We start from the raw sequence: 12,906 nt of genomic DNA, 5'->3' as shown, positions 1-12,906 counted from the left end.
TGCGTGGTGATCCTTCGACTTGGCTAGATTCAAAATCGTCCTCACAGTCTTTGTTAAACCCAATCCGGTTTTTAACTTACTTGGCGAGCCAGATTTGTGTCTAATTATTTATTTGTTGAATTTACTGATGACTTTCCAACCAGCTCTCCAAATTATCTTCATTATCTGCTTACATCAGAAGTGAATAATAGGAACTGAAGCCCACCAAGGAGGGGAATCAGAATGAGTTTAAGGGGCGGAAAATACTTAACTGAACCAGGAATTGGGTATGCCTAGTGGACATGGCAGCAGCCCTCCAATATTTGAGGGGCTGCCCCAAAGAAGAGGGAGTCAAGCTTTTCTCCAAAGCCCCTGAAGGCAGGACAAGAAGCAACGGGTGGAAACCCATCAAGGAGAGAAGCAACCTGGAACTAAGGAGAAACTTCCTGACAGTTAGAACATTAACCAGTGGAACCACCTGCCTCCAGAAGCGGTGAATGCTCCAACATTGGAGGTTTTTAAGAAGAGACTGGACAGCCACTTGTCTGAAATGGTATAGAGTTTCCTGCCTGAGCAGGGGGTTGGACTAGAAGACCTTCAAGGTCCCTTGGAGGAGTCTCGACAAAGAAGAGGGGGTCAAGCTCTTCTCCAAAGCCACTGAAGGCCGGACAAGAAGCAACAGATGGAAACTAACCAAGGAGAGAAGCAACCTAGAACTAAGAAGGAATTTCCTGACAGTGAGAACAATTCATCCGTGGAACGACTTGCCACCGGACGTTGTGGGTGCTCCATCAGTGGAGGTTTTTAAGAGCAGATTGCACAGCCCTTTGTCTGAAATGTTATAGGGTTTCCTCCTTGAGCAGAGGTTAGACTAGAAGACCTCCAAGGTCCCTTCCAACTCTTGTATTCTGTTGTTCTGGTTGGCTTACACCCCCAAGGTCTTCGCCAACCCGGGAAACGCGCGTCTTCTGCCTTAAAACTTTGGGAGGGCGATCCGAACTCGGTACTTACCAAACAACAGAGTTAGCAGGGCTATCGGCATCACAAAGAGCCCAACGAGGAGATCGGCCACCGCTAAAGACATCAAGAAGTAATTGGTCGCATATTGTAATTTTTTCTCCAAAGATACGGCCAGTATGACGAGGATATTCCCTCCGATGGTGGGTATGATGACGATCAGGGTGAGCAGGCCGGCCCAGCGTAGCATATTCCATTCTCCAGGGTTGATCTGCGCAGATCCATCGCTGAGGTCAGATGTGTTCCAAGGCAAGTCCATCTTGGTGACCAGGGCTTAAAATTGATATCTTATTTAAACATTTCCCAGAATCTGGACACTTGGTCTTCCTAGGCAGCCCTCTAGGATTTTCATGAACGACCAGCATGATGTAAACGTCTCATTGGACCTGGTCCAGTCGATGCTATCTCCAGTTTTCTGTCCAGATCCTTCCTCGAAAAGCCACCTAAATTTAAAAATCTGTGCTTGCTAGCCCTTGGCCCATTTGTATCTATAGATCCTCGTCCTCGGGCTAATAATTGTGAAAAAGAATCCTTTAAAGATCAGTGGTTGTCGAAGAGCGAGGTTGCAAACAACTCTTGGATCTTCTTCGCATCCGGATCCCGAACTTGTTCCGAAGAGATCTCTCTAAGTAATAAAAGCAGTGATTTATAATTATTACACAGAAATGCAAAGGGTTTGGCTTTTGTCGAAAATAACAATGCAAAGTTGGGTCATTATAATCCGATCAGTGGCGAAATAAAATAAAAATGTATTCTCTCCACTCCTTTTCCTCAATCGTCGACATGCGTTGAGTTCCATTTTTTAATTTTTTTTTATGTTGAATTTGGTTTTTTTTGGGGGGGGGGAAAGATTGCCATCCATATTTTCTGGTGGAAAACAAATTGTACAAATATCACTTCAGGAGGTTATGGACGCCAACGCTATAATTCTGTACCTGTCAGTTCACAATTAATTGTTTTTTTTATATATATATTCCACGGGGCTTATTCTACGTAAGGGAATGTAGGTTTTTCACCCCCGAAACTATTATTATCGTCAGTTATTTATCTGGCTTGGAAAATAGTAATTACTGGCCAGGGGTGGATTGTACAGTTCTCAAATAAAATGTCAAATCCTACATTTAAGCCCCTCTCCACAATAAATCTACAGGGGACCTTTTGAGACATTCTTCCTTCTACCGAAGATAAATTTCCTTCCGACTTTTGGTCTTTCCCCCGTTATTATTTTGACAGTCCTTTCAGCCTCCCAAATTTGATCCCATTCTTATTCTGCCTTCTCACCCCAAGAATTACCGCCCCGTAGCTAAGAATCGGCAAAGTCTTACCTGGATTTTATTTATTTTTTCCTCCCTCTCTCTCTCTCTCTCTGGAATTTAAAAGAATTCTCTTAGTCCTTAAACTGGAGACATCTCTTCCCCAAAGCGTCCCGGGAATGTGCCGGCTTCTGGTTTATAACACTGGATTTTTATTTTGTTTTTTTAAAATTTTTATTAAAAAAAAGACTTGTCTTGAGATTGCCTTGCGTTCTTCAACGCCACCCGCTACTTCTGGCGATGGAGATTTTCTTCTAGCGCGGTCAGCTTCTTTGCAAGGTTGTGATTGCCTGCTGGGGTCAGGTCCAGGAGGAGGAGGAGGAGGAGGAGGAGGAGGAGGAGGAGAGCACTTGAACGAAAGGTTCCCTCCCCTGGTCTGGCTGTCATTTTTATTTTTATTTTTTAGCAATTTTAGCTATTTCTACATTACTTGATGGATGCTTCCCAGCCCTGCCTTGCTGTCTCTGCACAGCTTTCCGTGTGTGTCCGCCGGCTCAATTTGCAAGCCTGCCTAGAGCATCTGCCGATGGACTCGCTCAGCGCTTCCAGCTTCGGAGCAAAGTTAGGAAGGACTCAAGCCGGAGATTCCCACCCGCTCCCTCCCTCCCTCCCTCTCTCACCCTTCTATAATTTTTTTTTTAACAGCACACATTGTTTGCGCTGGTTTTTCCGGCACTGTTTTCGCCCGCAGATGATGCAGCCTTCGGTCCTTCTTCGCGGCTTCGGAGAGCGAGCAAAAAAAAAGCATTTTATTTGTATTTTTTTTGCACCAGGAGACAAGGGATAAATGGTTACTACGGGTAGTTCTTGGCTTACAACCCTTCGTTTACTGACCGTCGGAAGGTGCAACGGCACGGGAAAAAGGGACTTCTGACCGGTTTGCGTGCTTAGGCGACCGTCGCGGCCTCCCCGCGGCCATCGGATCGGAATTTGATTTGGCGGTCCGGGATTGCGGCGCTGGGCGACTGTCTCGCGTTTAGCACGGTCGCCTTGTCCGGGGGGGGGAATCATGTGATCACCAGTTGCAACCGTGCCGGCCGACTTCCCCCAAGTGGAGTCAGCGGGGAAAGCCCAATTTGCTTTACAACGTTGGCAAAAAGTGGTCGTAAAACGGGGCACAGCTCGCTTGCTTAGCCGCGGAAAGTTTGGGCTCCGTTGTCGTAAGTCGAGGATTGCCTGCATTTTGGCAAATGGGGCACCATTTTGATTTATTGGATTTTTTAAAGCCCGCTTGTATTATTTTTACGAGCAACTCCAGGTGGTGAACGTACGTTATTCCTCCCTTCCTCTTTCTTCCTCCTCCTCCTGTTTCACCCACCACAACAGCCCTGTGAGGTTGGTTGGGCTGAGGTGTTATCTGGGGTCCTGGGAGCTGCCTGAGCTGGGTGGTGTCCCTGCAGACGTTTCGTGACCCAACTAGGGAACATCTTCAGGGCTAGAAGTGAGGGGGGGGTCTGCTCTCATTTTAGCCTGTCCTGTCAGTATTGGTGGGGGTGGTCTTGAGGGTTCCTCGGTTAGGCTGCTTGTCTGAGTTGGTAGTTGGTAGAGAGAGCAAACCCCACTCCTTTCTAACACTGATGATGCTCCCTAGTTGGGTCACGAAACGTCTGCAAGAAAACAGCGAAGCACAGAGAGCACGAAGGACCCCACAGTCCCTTCCTCCTCTTCCTCTTCCTCCTCCTTTTTTTTTCCCTCCTCGTCTTCCCTCTTGCACTGATGATGCTCCCTAGTTGGGTCACGAAACGTCTGCAAGAAAACAGCCAAGCACAGAGAGCACCAAGGACTGCACAGTTTTCCTCCTCCTCCTCCTCCTCCTCCTCCTCCTCCCTCTTGCACTGATGATGTTCCCTAGTAACGAAATGTCTACAAGCCAAGCTCAGAGACCCCCAAGGACCCCACCTCACATGGGCTTCCAAACCACCACAAAGTGCCTATTATACACAGAGGATAATACTCAAACGTGAGCACCCTTGCAGTGTACGATGCCAGGAAAGAAACGAACAAGGCCCATCCATGTGTTTTGGAGAAGTCAAAAGGAAATTATTCCTAGGCAGCAAAAACAGTGGGAGCCTTAAAGGAAGGATTATAACATTTCAATGATAAAGGAAAAGCCGGAATAATTAAAAGCAGGGATTTTTTTTTGGGCAGAGCGTTTACATTTTGTTTGGCCCATTTCTCCTTCCGTGCCTCTGAAAAAACAGCTACTTGGGGTTAAATGCAGAAGGCGAGCGCGCAAATTAAATCTAGTCACCGGGCTCCGTTGTGTGTGTGAGTTTTTTTTACCTGCTGGCAATTCCTCTTTGTCCTCTTCCTTAAAAATGTAAATTATTTTCAGGGGGAAAATGGGTTGTTGTGTCTTTTCGGAAGGGAAGAACCAAAAGGACGTAACTTCCTATTTGCCTTTATTTCCTCTGGTCAAGTAGATATAAACCAGTGGTTCTCAACCTTTTTAATGCCGCGACCCCAACCGTTCGTAAGTCGAGGACTAAACCGGTCATAAGTCGAGGACTAACCTGGTCGTAAGTCGAGGACTAAACTGGTCGTAAGTCGAGGACTGCCCAACCGGTTGTAAGTCGAGGACTTTCCCTGCCCGGGAGCGCCGCGCATGTGTGGTTCCGCCCCCTGCGCCGGGCGAGGCATAGTTGGCAAGCGGCAGCAGGCCGACCACCAGCTGGCCCAGCCCAAGGGAGGTAAGGCACCCGCCGGAAAAGGGGAAAAAATGGCGGACAAAAAAAATGGCGGACAAAAAAAAATGGGGGACAGCCTTGCTTGGCGACCCCCATGAAATGGTCGATCGACCCCAAATGGGGTCCCGACCCACAGGTTGAGAACCACTGATATAAACAGTCCTTGACTTATGACTGTAACTGAGCCCCAAATTTCTGTTGCTAAGTGAGAACGTTAAGAGAGTTTTGCCTCGTTTGATGTCCTTTCTTGTGACCGTCATTAAGCGAATCACTGCAGTTAAGTTAGTCACACGGTTCTTAAGTGAAACCGTCTTCCCTGTTGGCTTTGTTTGTCAGAAGGTCACAAAAGGGGATCACCTCACACACACACACACTCACACACACACACACACTGCGACCGTCATAAATGTGAGTCAGTTGCCAAATGTCTGAATTTTGATCACGGGGATGCTGCAACGGTCGTAAGTGTGAAAAATGGTCACAGGTGCGGTCGCAATTTAGAACGGTCCCTAAACGACCTGTTGTAAGTCAAGGACCACTTGTAGTTCCTCCCTAATTACTCACCGCATCACGTGTTGTGATATCTAGATATTGTGCTGCTATATCCCATCACATTTATATTATAATTTGCAGGAGTCTGTATATAGAAAGCTTGTATTTCCACCCTTTTTTTTTTTTTAAGTTAGGGCTCACTGCTTCCCAGTAACGACATGAAACAATTTATGCTTCCATTAAATTGTGCGTTGATCTCCAATTTCAAACAGACTCTTGGGGAAATCTGGGAGAGAAATTTATCCTACAAATAATAATAATAATAATAATAATAATAATAATAATAATAATAATAATAATAATAACAACAACAACAACAACAACAACAACAATAAAAAAGTTGGAAGGGACCTTGGAGGTCATCTAGTCCAACCCCCTGCTCAGGCAGGAAACCCTATACCCTTTCAGACAAATGGCTGCCCAGTCTCTTCTTTAAAACTTCCAGTGTTGGAGCATTCACCGCTTCTGGAGGCAGGTTGTTCCACTGGTTAATTGTTCTCACTGTCAGGAAGTTTCTCCTTAGTTCTAAGTTGCTTCTCTCCTTGATGAGTTTCTCCATCTGTTGCTTCTTGTCCTGCCTTCAGGTGTAGAATAGAATAGAATAGAATTATAGAATAGAATTATAGAATAGAATTATAGAATAGAATAGAATAGAATAGAATAGAATAGAATTATAGAATAGAATAGAATAGAATAGAATAGAACGTTGAAGAGAAGAGAACTTGAAATAGAACAGAATAGAACACAGAATAGAATAGAATAGAATAATAGAATAGAATGGAATCAGAGTTAGAAGGGACCTTGGAGGTCATCTAGTCCAACCCCCTGCTAAGGCAGGAAACCCTATACCTATACTATTTCAGACAAAGGGCTGTCCAGTCTCTTCTTAAAAACTTCCAGTGTTGGAGCATTCACAGCTTCTGGAGGCAGGTTGTTCCACTGGTTAATTGTTCTCACTGTCAGGAAATTCCTCCTTAGTTAAAAAACGAGAAGTGCAGGGCTGAAACATACTTGTAATCAGCTGAGGAATTACTGAGTTTGGGGCACCCGGAACAGTTCAGCAGGTACACAGCTGCAGAGCAAGGTTTTTATGGGTTGTGTGTTTGCACATATGTTCTCGAACTGAAACCACAATAAGGAAAATGTCCGAAATATCAGATTCATTGCAACATATGGCTGATGTGCTGAGGAAGTTGGACTTGTTAATGTTTAACACCCTAAGCCAGTTGGATATTGACGTTTAACAAGAGTTGGAAGGAACCTTGGAGATCTTCTAGTCTAACCCCCTGCTCAGGCAGGAAACTCTGTGGCGTTTCAGACAAATGGCTGTCCAGTCTCTTCTTAAATACCTCCAGTGATGGGTCACCCACAGCTTCTGGAGGCAGGTTGTTCCACTGGTTAATTGTTCTCACTGTCAGGAATTTTCTGCTTAGTTGTAAGTCGCTTCTTCCCTTGATGAGTTTCCATCCGTTGCTTCTTCTCCTGCCTTCAGGTGCTTTGGAGAAGAGCTTGACTCCCTCTTCTTTGGGGCAGCCCCTGAGATATTGGAACACTGCTATCATGTCCCCCCTCGTCCTTCTCTTCATTAAACTGGACCTGCCCAATTCCAGCAGCCGTTCCTTATATGTTTTAGCCTCCAGTCCCCTGATCCTCTTTGTTGCTCTTCTCTGCACCCTTTCCAGAGTCTCAACATCTTTTTTACATCGTGGTGACCAAAACTGGATGCCGCATTCCAAGCGTGGCCTTACCAAGGCCTTGTAAAGTGGTATTAACACTCCACCTGATCTTGATTCTATCCCTCTGTTGATGCAGCCCAGCACTGTGTTGGCCTTTTTGGCAGCTGCAGCACACGGCTGGCTCCTATTTAAGGGATTGTCCACTAGGACTCCAAGGTCCCTCTCACAGTTACTACTATTGAGCAAGGTACCCCCTATTCTGTACCTGTGCATAGTTTCCATCCGTTGCTTCTGGTCCTGCCTTAAGGCGCTTTGGAGAATAGCTTGACTCCCTCTTCTTTGGGGCAGCCCCTGAGATACTGGAAGGCTGCCATCCTGTCCCCCCTCGTCCTTCTCTTTTTTATTTTTTTATTATTTTTTTATTTTATTTATTTTATTTTATTTTTATTAATTTATTTTTCACACTTCTGAGAGAGGGGCCTCTTTGGATCAGTTTTCTTCCACTTGTCTTGGTAAAACTTAACTAAGTTTCCCTGAACGTCAATGGAAGAAACTGCCAACCTAATATAACGCGTTCAAGCAGGATTTTCATGATGGTTTGTTGAGTAAGCCCCAGAGGTATGAGTTGCATCCATCACCCTGTGCTGGAGACGTGTGTGGTCTAGCACTATGTGGAGAACTAAACTGACAATCCACTTAGACAAAATAATTACAGGCATGATATGGAATGCATGAAGGGGGAAAAAAAAACCCCAAGAGGAACTATTTTATATATTCCTAACTTCTATCCTTCAAACATCCCCAAATCCTTTATTTTTCTTTGGTGCTCTGTCCGGCCCTTTCAAAAGCGATGTTAAACACAAATCAACAATCTGTAGCTCCAGAAATTACACGGATAACATATACAGGGAATCCTCAACTTAACAACCACAATGGAGCCCAATTTTTCCGTTGCTAAGCAAGGCGGCTGTTAAGTAAGTTGCATCCCATTTTACGACAGTTGCTAAGCCAATCCACTGCAGTTGTTCAGTCAGTAACCCGGTTGTTAAGTGAATCGGGCTCCCCCTGTCGACTTTGCTTGTCAGAAGGGGATGCAAAAGAGGATCCCGTGATCCCGGGACCATCATAAATATGAATCGGTCGCCAAGCGTCTAAATTTTAATCGCACGAACATGGTCGTCAGTGCAAAAAACAGTCGTAAGTGCAAAAACCGGTCGTGAGTCAGTTTTTTTCAGCGTCATCGTAACTTCGAACGGCCGCGAAACGAACTGTTGTAAGTAATAATAATAATAATAAAGTTGGAAGGGACCTTGGAGGTCATCGAGTCCAACCCCCTGCCCAGGCAGGAACCCTACACCATTTCAGACAAATGGCTGTCCAGTCTCTTCTTAAAAACTTCCAGTGTTGGAGCATTCACCACTTCTGGAGGCAGATTGTTCCACTGGTTAATTGTTCTCACTGTCAGGAAGTTTCTCCTTAGTTCTAGGTTGCTTCACTCCTTGATGAGTTTCCATCCGTTGCTTCTTGTCCTGCCTTCAGGCGCTTTGGAGAATAGCTTGACTCCCTCTTCTTTGGGGCAGCCCCTGAGATACTGGAAGACTGCTATCCTGTCCCCCTTCATCCTTCTCTTCGTTAAATGAGACATCCCCAATTCCAGCAACCGTTTCCTTATATGTTTTAGCCTCCAGTCCCCTAATCATCTTTGTTGCTCTTCTCTGTACTCTTTCTAGAGTCTCAACATCTTTTTTACATCATGGTGACCAAAACTGGATGCAGTATTCCAAGTGTGGCTTTACCAAGGCTTTGTAAAGCGGTATTAACACTTTGTGTGATCTTGATTCCATTCCTCTGTCAATGCAGCCCAGCACTGTGTTGGCTTTTTTGGCAGCTGCAGCACACGGCTGGCTCATATCTAAGTGATTGTCCACTAGGACTCCGAGGTCCCTCTCACAGTTAACTACTATTGAGCAAGGTACCCCCTATACTATACCTGTACATTTGGTTTTTCTTGCCTAAATGTAGAACCTTACTTTTTCACCCTTGAATTTCATTTTGTTAGATAGCGCCCAGTGTTCAAGTCTGTCCAGGTCCTCCTGTATCCTAAGTTACTCAGCAGAGTGAAGGTTTCAAGGCAGATATCTTTCTGATGTATGAGGGGGACTTTTTTAAAAATAAAGATAAAAATCAAGACTGTGAAAATCTTTTTCTAGGAATCGGTTGCTTGAACACAAATGCCCAACGGGGGTTGGTTATCTGGGCCTTAAAAACGCATTTCTCTTTTTAACTTTTGGGTCCATTTAATTCAAGGCTTGGTCCCTTTGCGTGTTTAGAACAGATTTCTCTCTCTCTCTCTCTCTCTTTTTTTTTTTTTTTGGCAGCTTGTGAACTTTGTTTGAGAAGAAGGTGACAAATGGCTGTGTACGTGGCAGCGTTTATAGTCTTCATACCTGCGCTGCCTTGAGTAGTGAGGATCCATTCCAGCTTGTCAAAGCTGATCCTCTTCACCTCCTTATTTACATTACTACTCAGAGGTCCCAGTCAAAGAGGCAGCAGGGGAAAAAAAAAACCCCAAGATTTGTGTTTGTCTATGGAGAGTCTCAGTCATCCAGGTCAGAGGTCCCCAACCTTTTTGGGCACCAGAGACCGGTTCCTTGGAGAGAGGTTTTTCCACGGACCGGAGGGTGTGTGGTTTTTGTGTGCTGCCTGCATCCCGTGGATGGGGCTTTGCTTGTTTGCGTGGACCGGTTGCTGGCGTGCCGAGGCCCGGTGCCTGTCCACGGTACCGGTTGGGGACTCCTGATCCAGGTTGTAGTTATCCAAAAGGTGCTTTTTCACGAGGCAACTGGACTTTCTTGGGCTTTATTGAGGATGTTTCACCTCTCATCCAAGAAGCTTCTTCAGCTCTGCCTGGATGGTGAGGAAATGGAAGGACTTATACTCCTTGCAGACCGCTAGTCATTTGCGTTCTTTTAGAGCAGGGCTTTTCAACCTTTTCACCCATTGCACCACTTTTAGGATATGGCAACATCCAAGGACCACCAGTCGCCTAGCAAGGTGTCAAAAGCGTGATCACCAAAAAAGAAAAGAAAAGAAAAAAGTGATAAATTACAGGTAGTCCTTGACTTACAACAGTTCGCTTAGTGACTGTTCGAATGGCATTGAAAAAATTCCCCCCCAAGCCACAGCCGAGCAAGATACCTGCCTGCCCACCCGGCCGCGCTCTTCCTCCTGTCCGAGGTTTTCATTGTTGTGAGCATTTCTGTTGAGGATTGGCAATGGGGGTGGGGTGGGGTGTGTGTGGTTTTTATTCCCCCCCCGTCTGCTGGGTGGTTGCAGCAGGTTTTGGTCACTTCACATGACCCTGGGACACTGTGACCGTCATAAATACGAATCAGTGGCCAAGCATCTGAATGTAAATCCCAAGACCCTGGAGAGGCTGCAACATTCCAGCTGATCGGCGCTTCTTCTGGGCTCAGCAGAAGCACCAGGATCAGCACCGAGCTCCAGCTGGAGCCTGGCGCTGATCCTGGCGCTTCCGCTGAGCCCGGACAGCCCCAAAGAAGTGCCGATCAGCTGGAAAGCGGCACTGATCCTGGCGCTTCCGCTGAGCCCTGACAGCCCTGCAGCTCCAACCGTCTCTCGCTCAGGCTTGTACAGTGCTGCCACCGGTTCAGCTCATTCCCCTCCCCCGCTACCCCTTTTCTAGGATGGTCGCGTACCACCTGCCAGGTGCCAATGTACCACAGGGGGTACCCCTACCACTGGTTGAAAAGCCCTGTTTTAGAGCAGGGGTGTCAAACTCAATTTCATTGAGGGCCGCATCAGCATTGCTGTTGTCCTCGGGGGCGGGGGGGCGGGTAGTGGCTGCCTCGTGAAAAAAAGCACCTTTGGGACACTTTGCGTGTGTCGTTCTTGCGTGTGTGGCGAGGGTTTTTATTCAGCTTTTTTTTCCAGCTCGTAAAGATAACGTCCCTCGGCTTTCCTTCTGTAAAAACTTCACGATTCTCTTGGTTTTCCTGTTTAGGACTCCCGAACAATGTCCGAGCGTCGTTTCCTTGTTGTCCGAAAGCTACAACCCGCATGTCCGCTATGGAGCAGCGATGGCTTTGGGGATCTGCTGTGCTGGGACAGGAAACAAGGTGAGGCCCCGTGTAGCCAAATTGCCGTTCTTCTTTTTTCTGCTCAAGTCCAAGAGGCCTTTTGCTTTCCTTATTTTATATCCCACTTTGTATTATTTTTAGAAATCGCTCAAGGTGGGGAACAGATCTGACACCCTCTTCCTCCTCCTATGTGCCCGTAACGACAGATCTGTGTGGTGGGTTGGGCTGAGAGAGAAAAGGATTGGCCCAGAGTCACTCAGCTGGCTTTCATGGCTAAGGTGGGACTATAATTCACAGTCGCCTTGTGATTGGCCCAGAGTCACTGGCTGGCTTTCATGGCTAAGGCGGGACTAGAACTCACAGTCGCCTTGTGATTGGCCCAGAGTCACTCGGCTGGCTTTCATGGCTAAGGTGGGACTATAACTCACAGTCGCCTTGTGATTGGCCTATTCATCTGGCTTTCATGGCTAAGGCGGGACTAGAACTCACAGTCGCCTTGTGATTGGTCCAGAGTCACTCGGCTGGCTTTCATGGCTAAGGCGGGACTAGAACTCACAGTCGCCTTGCGATTTGCCCAGAGTCACTTGCCTGGCTTTAATAGCTAAGGCGGGACTAGAACTCACAGTCGCCTTGTGATTGGCCCAGAGTCACTCGGCTGGCTTTCATGACTAAGGCAGGACTAGAACTCACAATCTCCTTGTGATTGGCCCAAGGTAAAGGTGAGACTAGAACTCTCAATCTCCTGGTGATTGGTCCAAAATTACCCAGCTGGCTAAGGCACAACTGGAATTGTGTCTTTTGCTTTTCCAGCCTGCTGCCTTAATCACTATCCACTAACTGTGGATAAAGCAGATGGCCCAGTTAATATATATATATATAATAAATGTCTCAGCAACATAAATTTTGGGCTACATTGTGGTCATAAGTACAGACAAGTTGGCTTTTGTTAAGCCGAAGTTTATTTGCTTAGTATTTTAGGCACAGCTCTCAGAAACTCCATTGGCTGAATTTAAAGAAATGATATAATTCTAGTGCCCGCTGGCTGAGGAATTCTGGGAGTTGAAGTCCGCACCACTTACAGTTGCTAAAAGTGAGAAATACTGATCTAAAGCAGATTTCAACTCCCAGAATTCCTGAGCCAGCATGGGGGAACTATGGCCCTTTTATGACTCGTGGACTTCAACTCCCAGAATTCCTGAGCCAGCATGGGGAAACTATGGCCCTTTCATGACTCGCGGACTTCAACTCCCAGAATTCCTCAGCCAGCGTGGGGGAACTATGGCCCCTTCATGACTTACGGATTTCAACTCCCAGAATTCCTCAGCCAGGCATGCTGGCTGAGGAATTCTGAGAGTTGAAATCCGTAAGTCATGAAGGGGCCACAGTTCCCCCACGCTGGCTGAGGAATTCTGGGAGTTGAAGTCCGCGAGTCATGAAAGGGCCATAGTTTCCCCATGCTGGCTCAGGAATTCTGGGAGTTGAAGTCCACGAGTCATAAAAGGGCCATAGTTCCCCCATGCTGGCTCAGGAATTCTGGGAGTTGAAATCCACAAGTCATGAAGGGGGCCATAGTTCCCCCACG

The 12,906-nt window shown here is 46.5% G+C and overlaps 1 protein-coding gene across 1 annotated transcript in view; it reads right to left on the bottom strand.

Annotated features, from left to right (window-relative positions):
* HTR2B (5-hydroxytryptamine receptor 2B) overlaps positions 1-1,255 on the bottom strand; it is a 7,273-nt gene extending 6,018 nt beyond the window's left edge. The window contains exon 1 of the mRNA XM_015827772.1: positions 991-1,255. Within this exon, the coding sequence (XP_015683258.1) occupies positions 991-1,255 (265 nt within the window). The remainder of the gene's footprint in view (positions 1-990) is intronic.
* Positions 1,256-12,906: the final 11,651 nt, after the last annotated feature.

This window comes from Protobothrops mucrosquamatus, unplaced genomic scaffold (genome assembly GCF_001527695.2).
Source record: "Protobothrops mucrosquamatus isolate PMUCROS unplaced genomic scaffold, P.Mucros_1.0 scaffold3940, whole genome shotgun sequence".
Classification (NCBI taxonomy): Eukaryota; Metazoa; Chordata; class Lepidosauria; order Squamata; family Viperidae; genus Protobothrops; species Protobothrops mucrosquamatus.
This window is presented reverse-complemented; position numbering and strand designations above follow the sequence as displayed.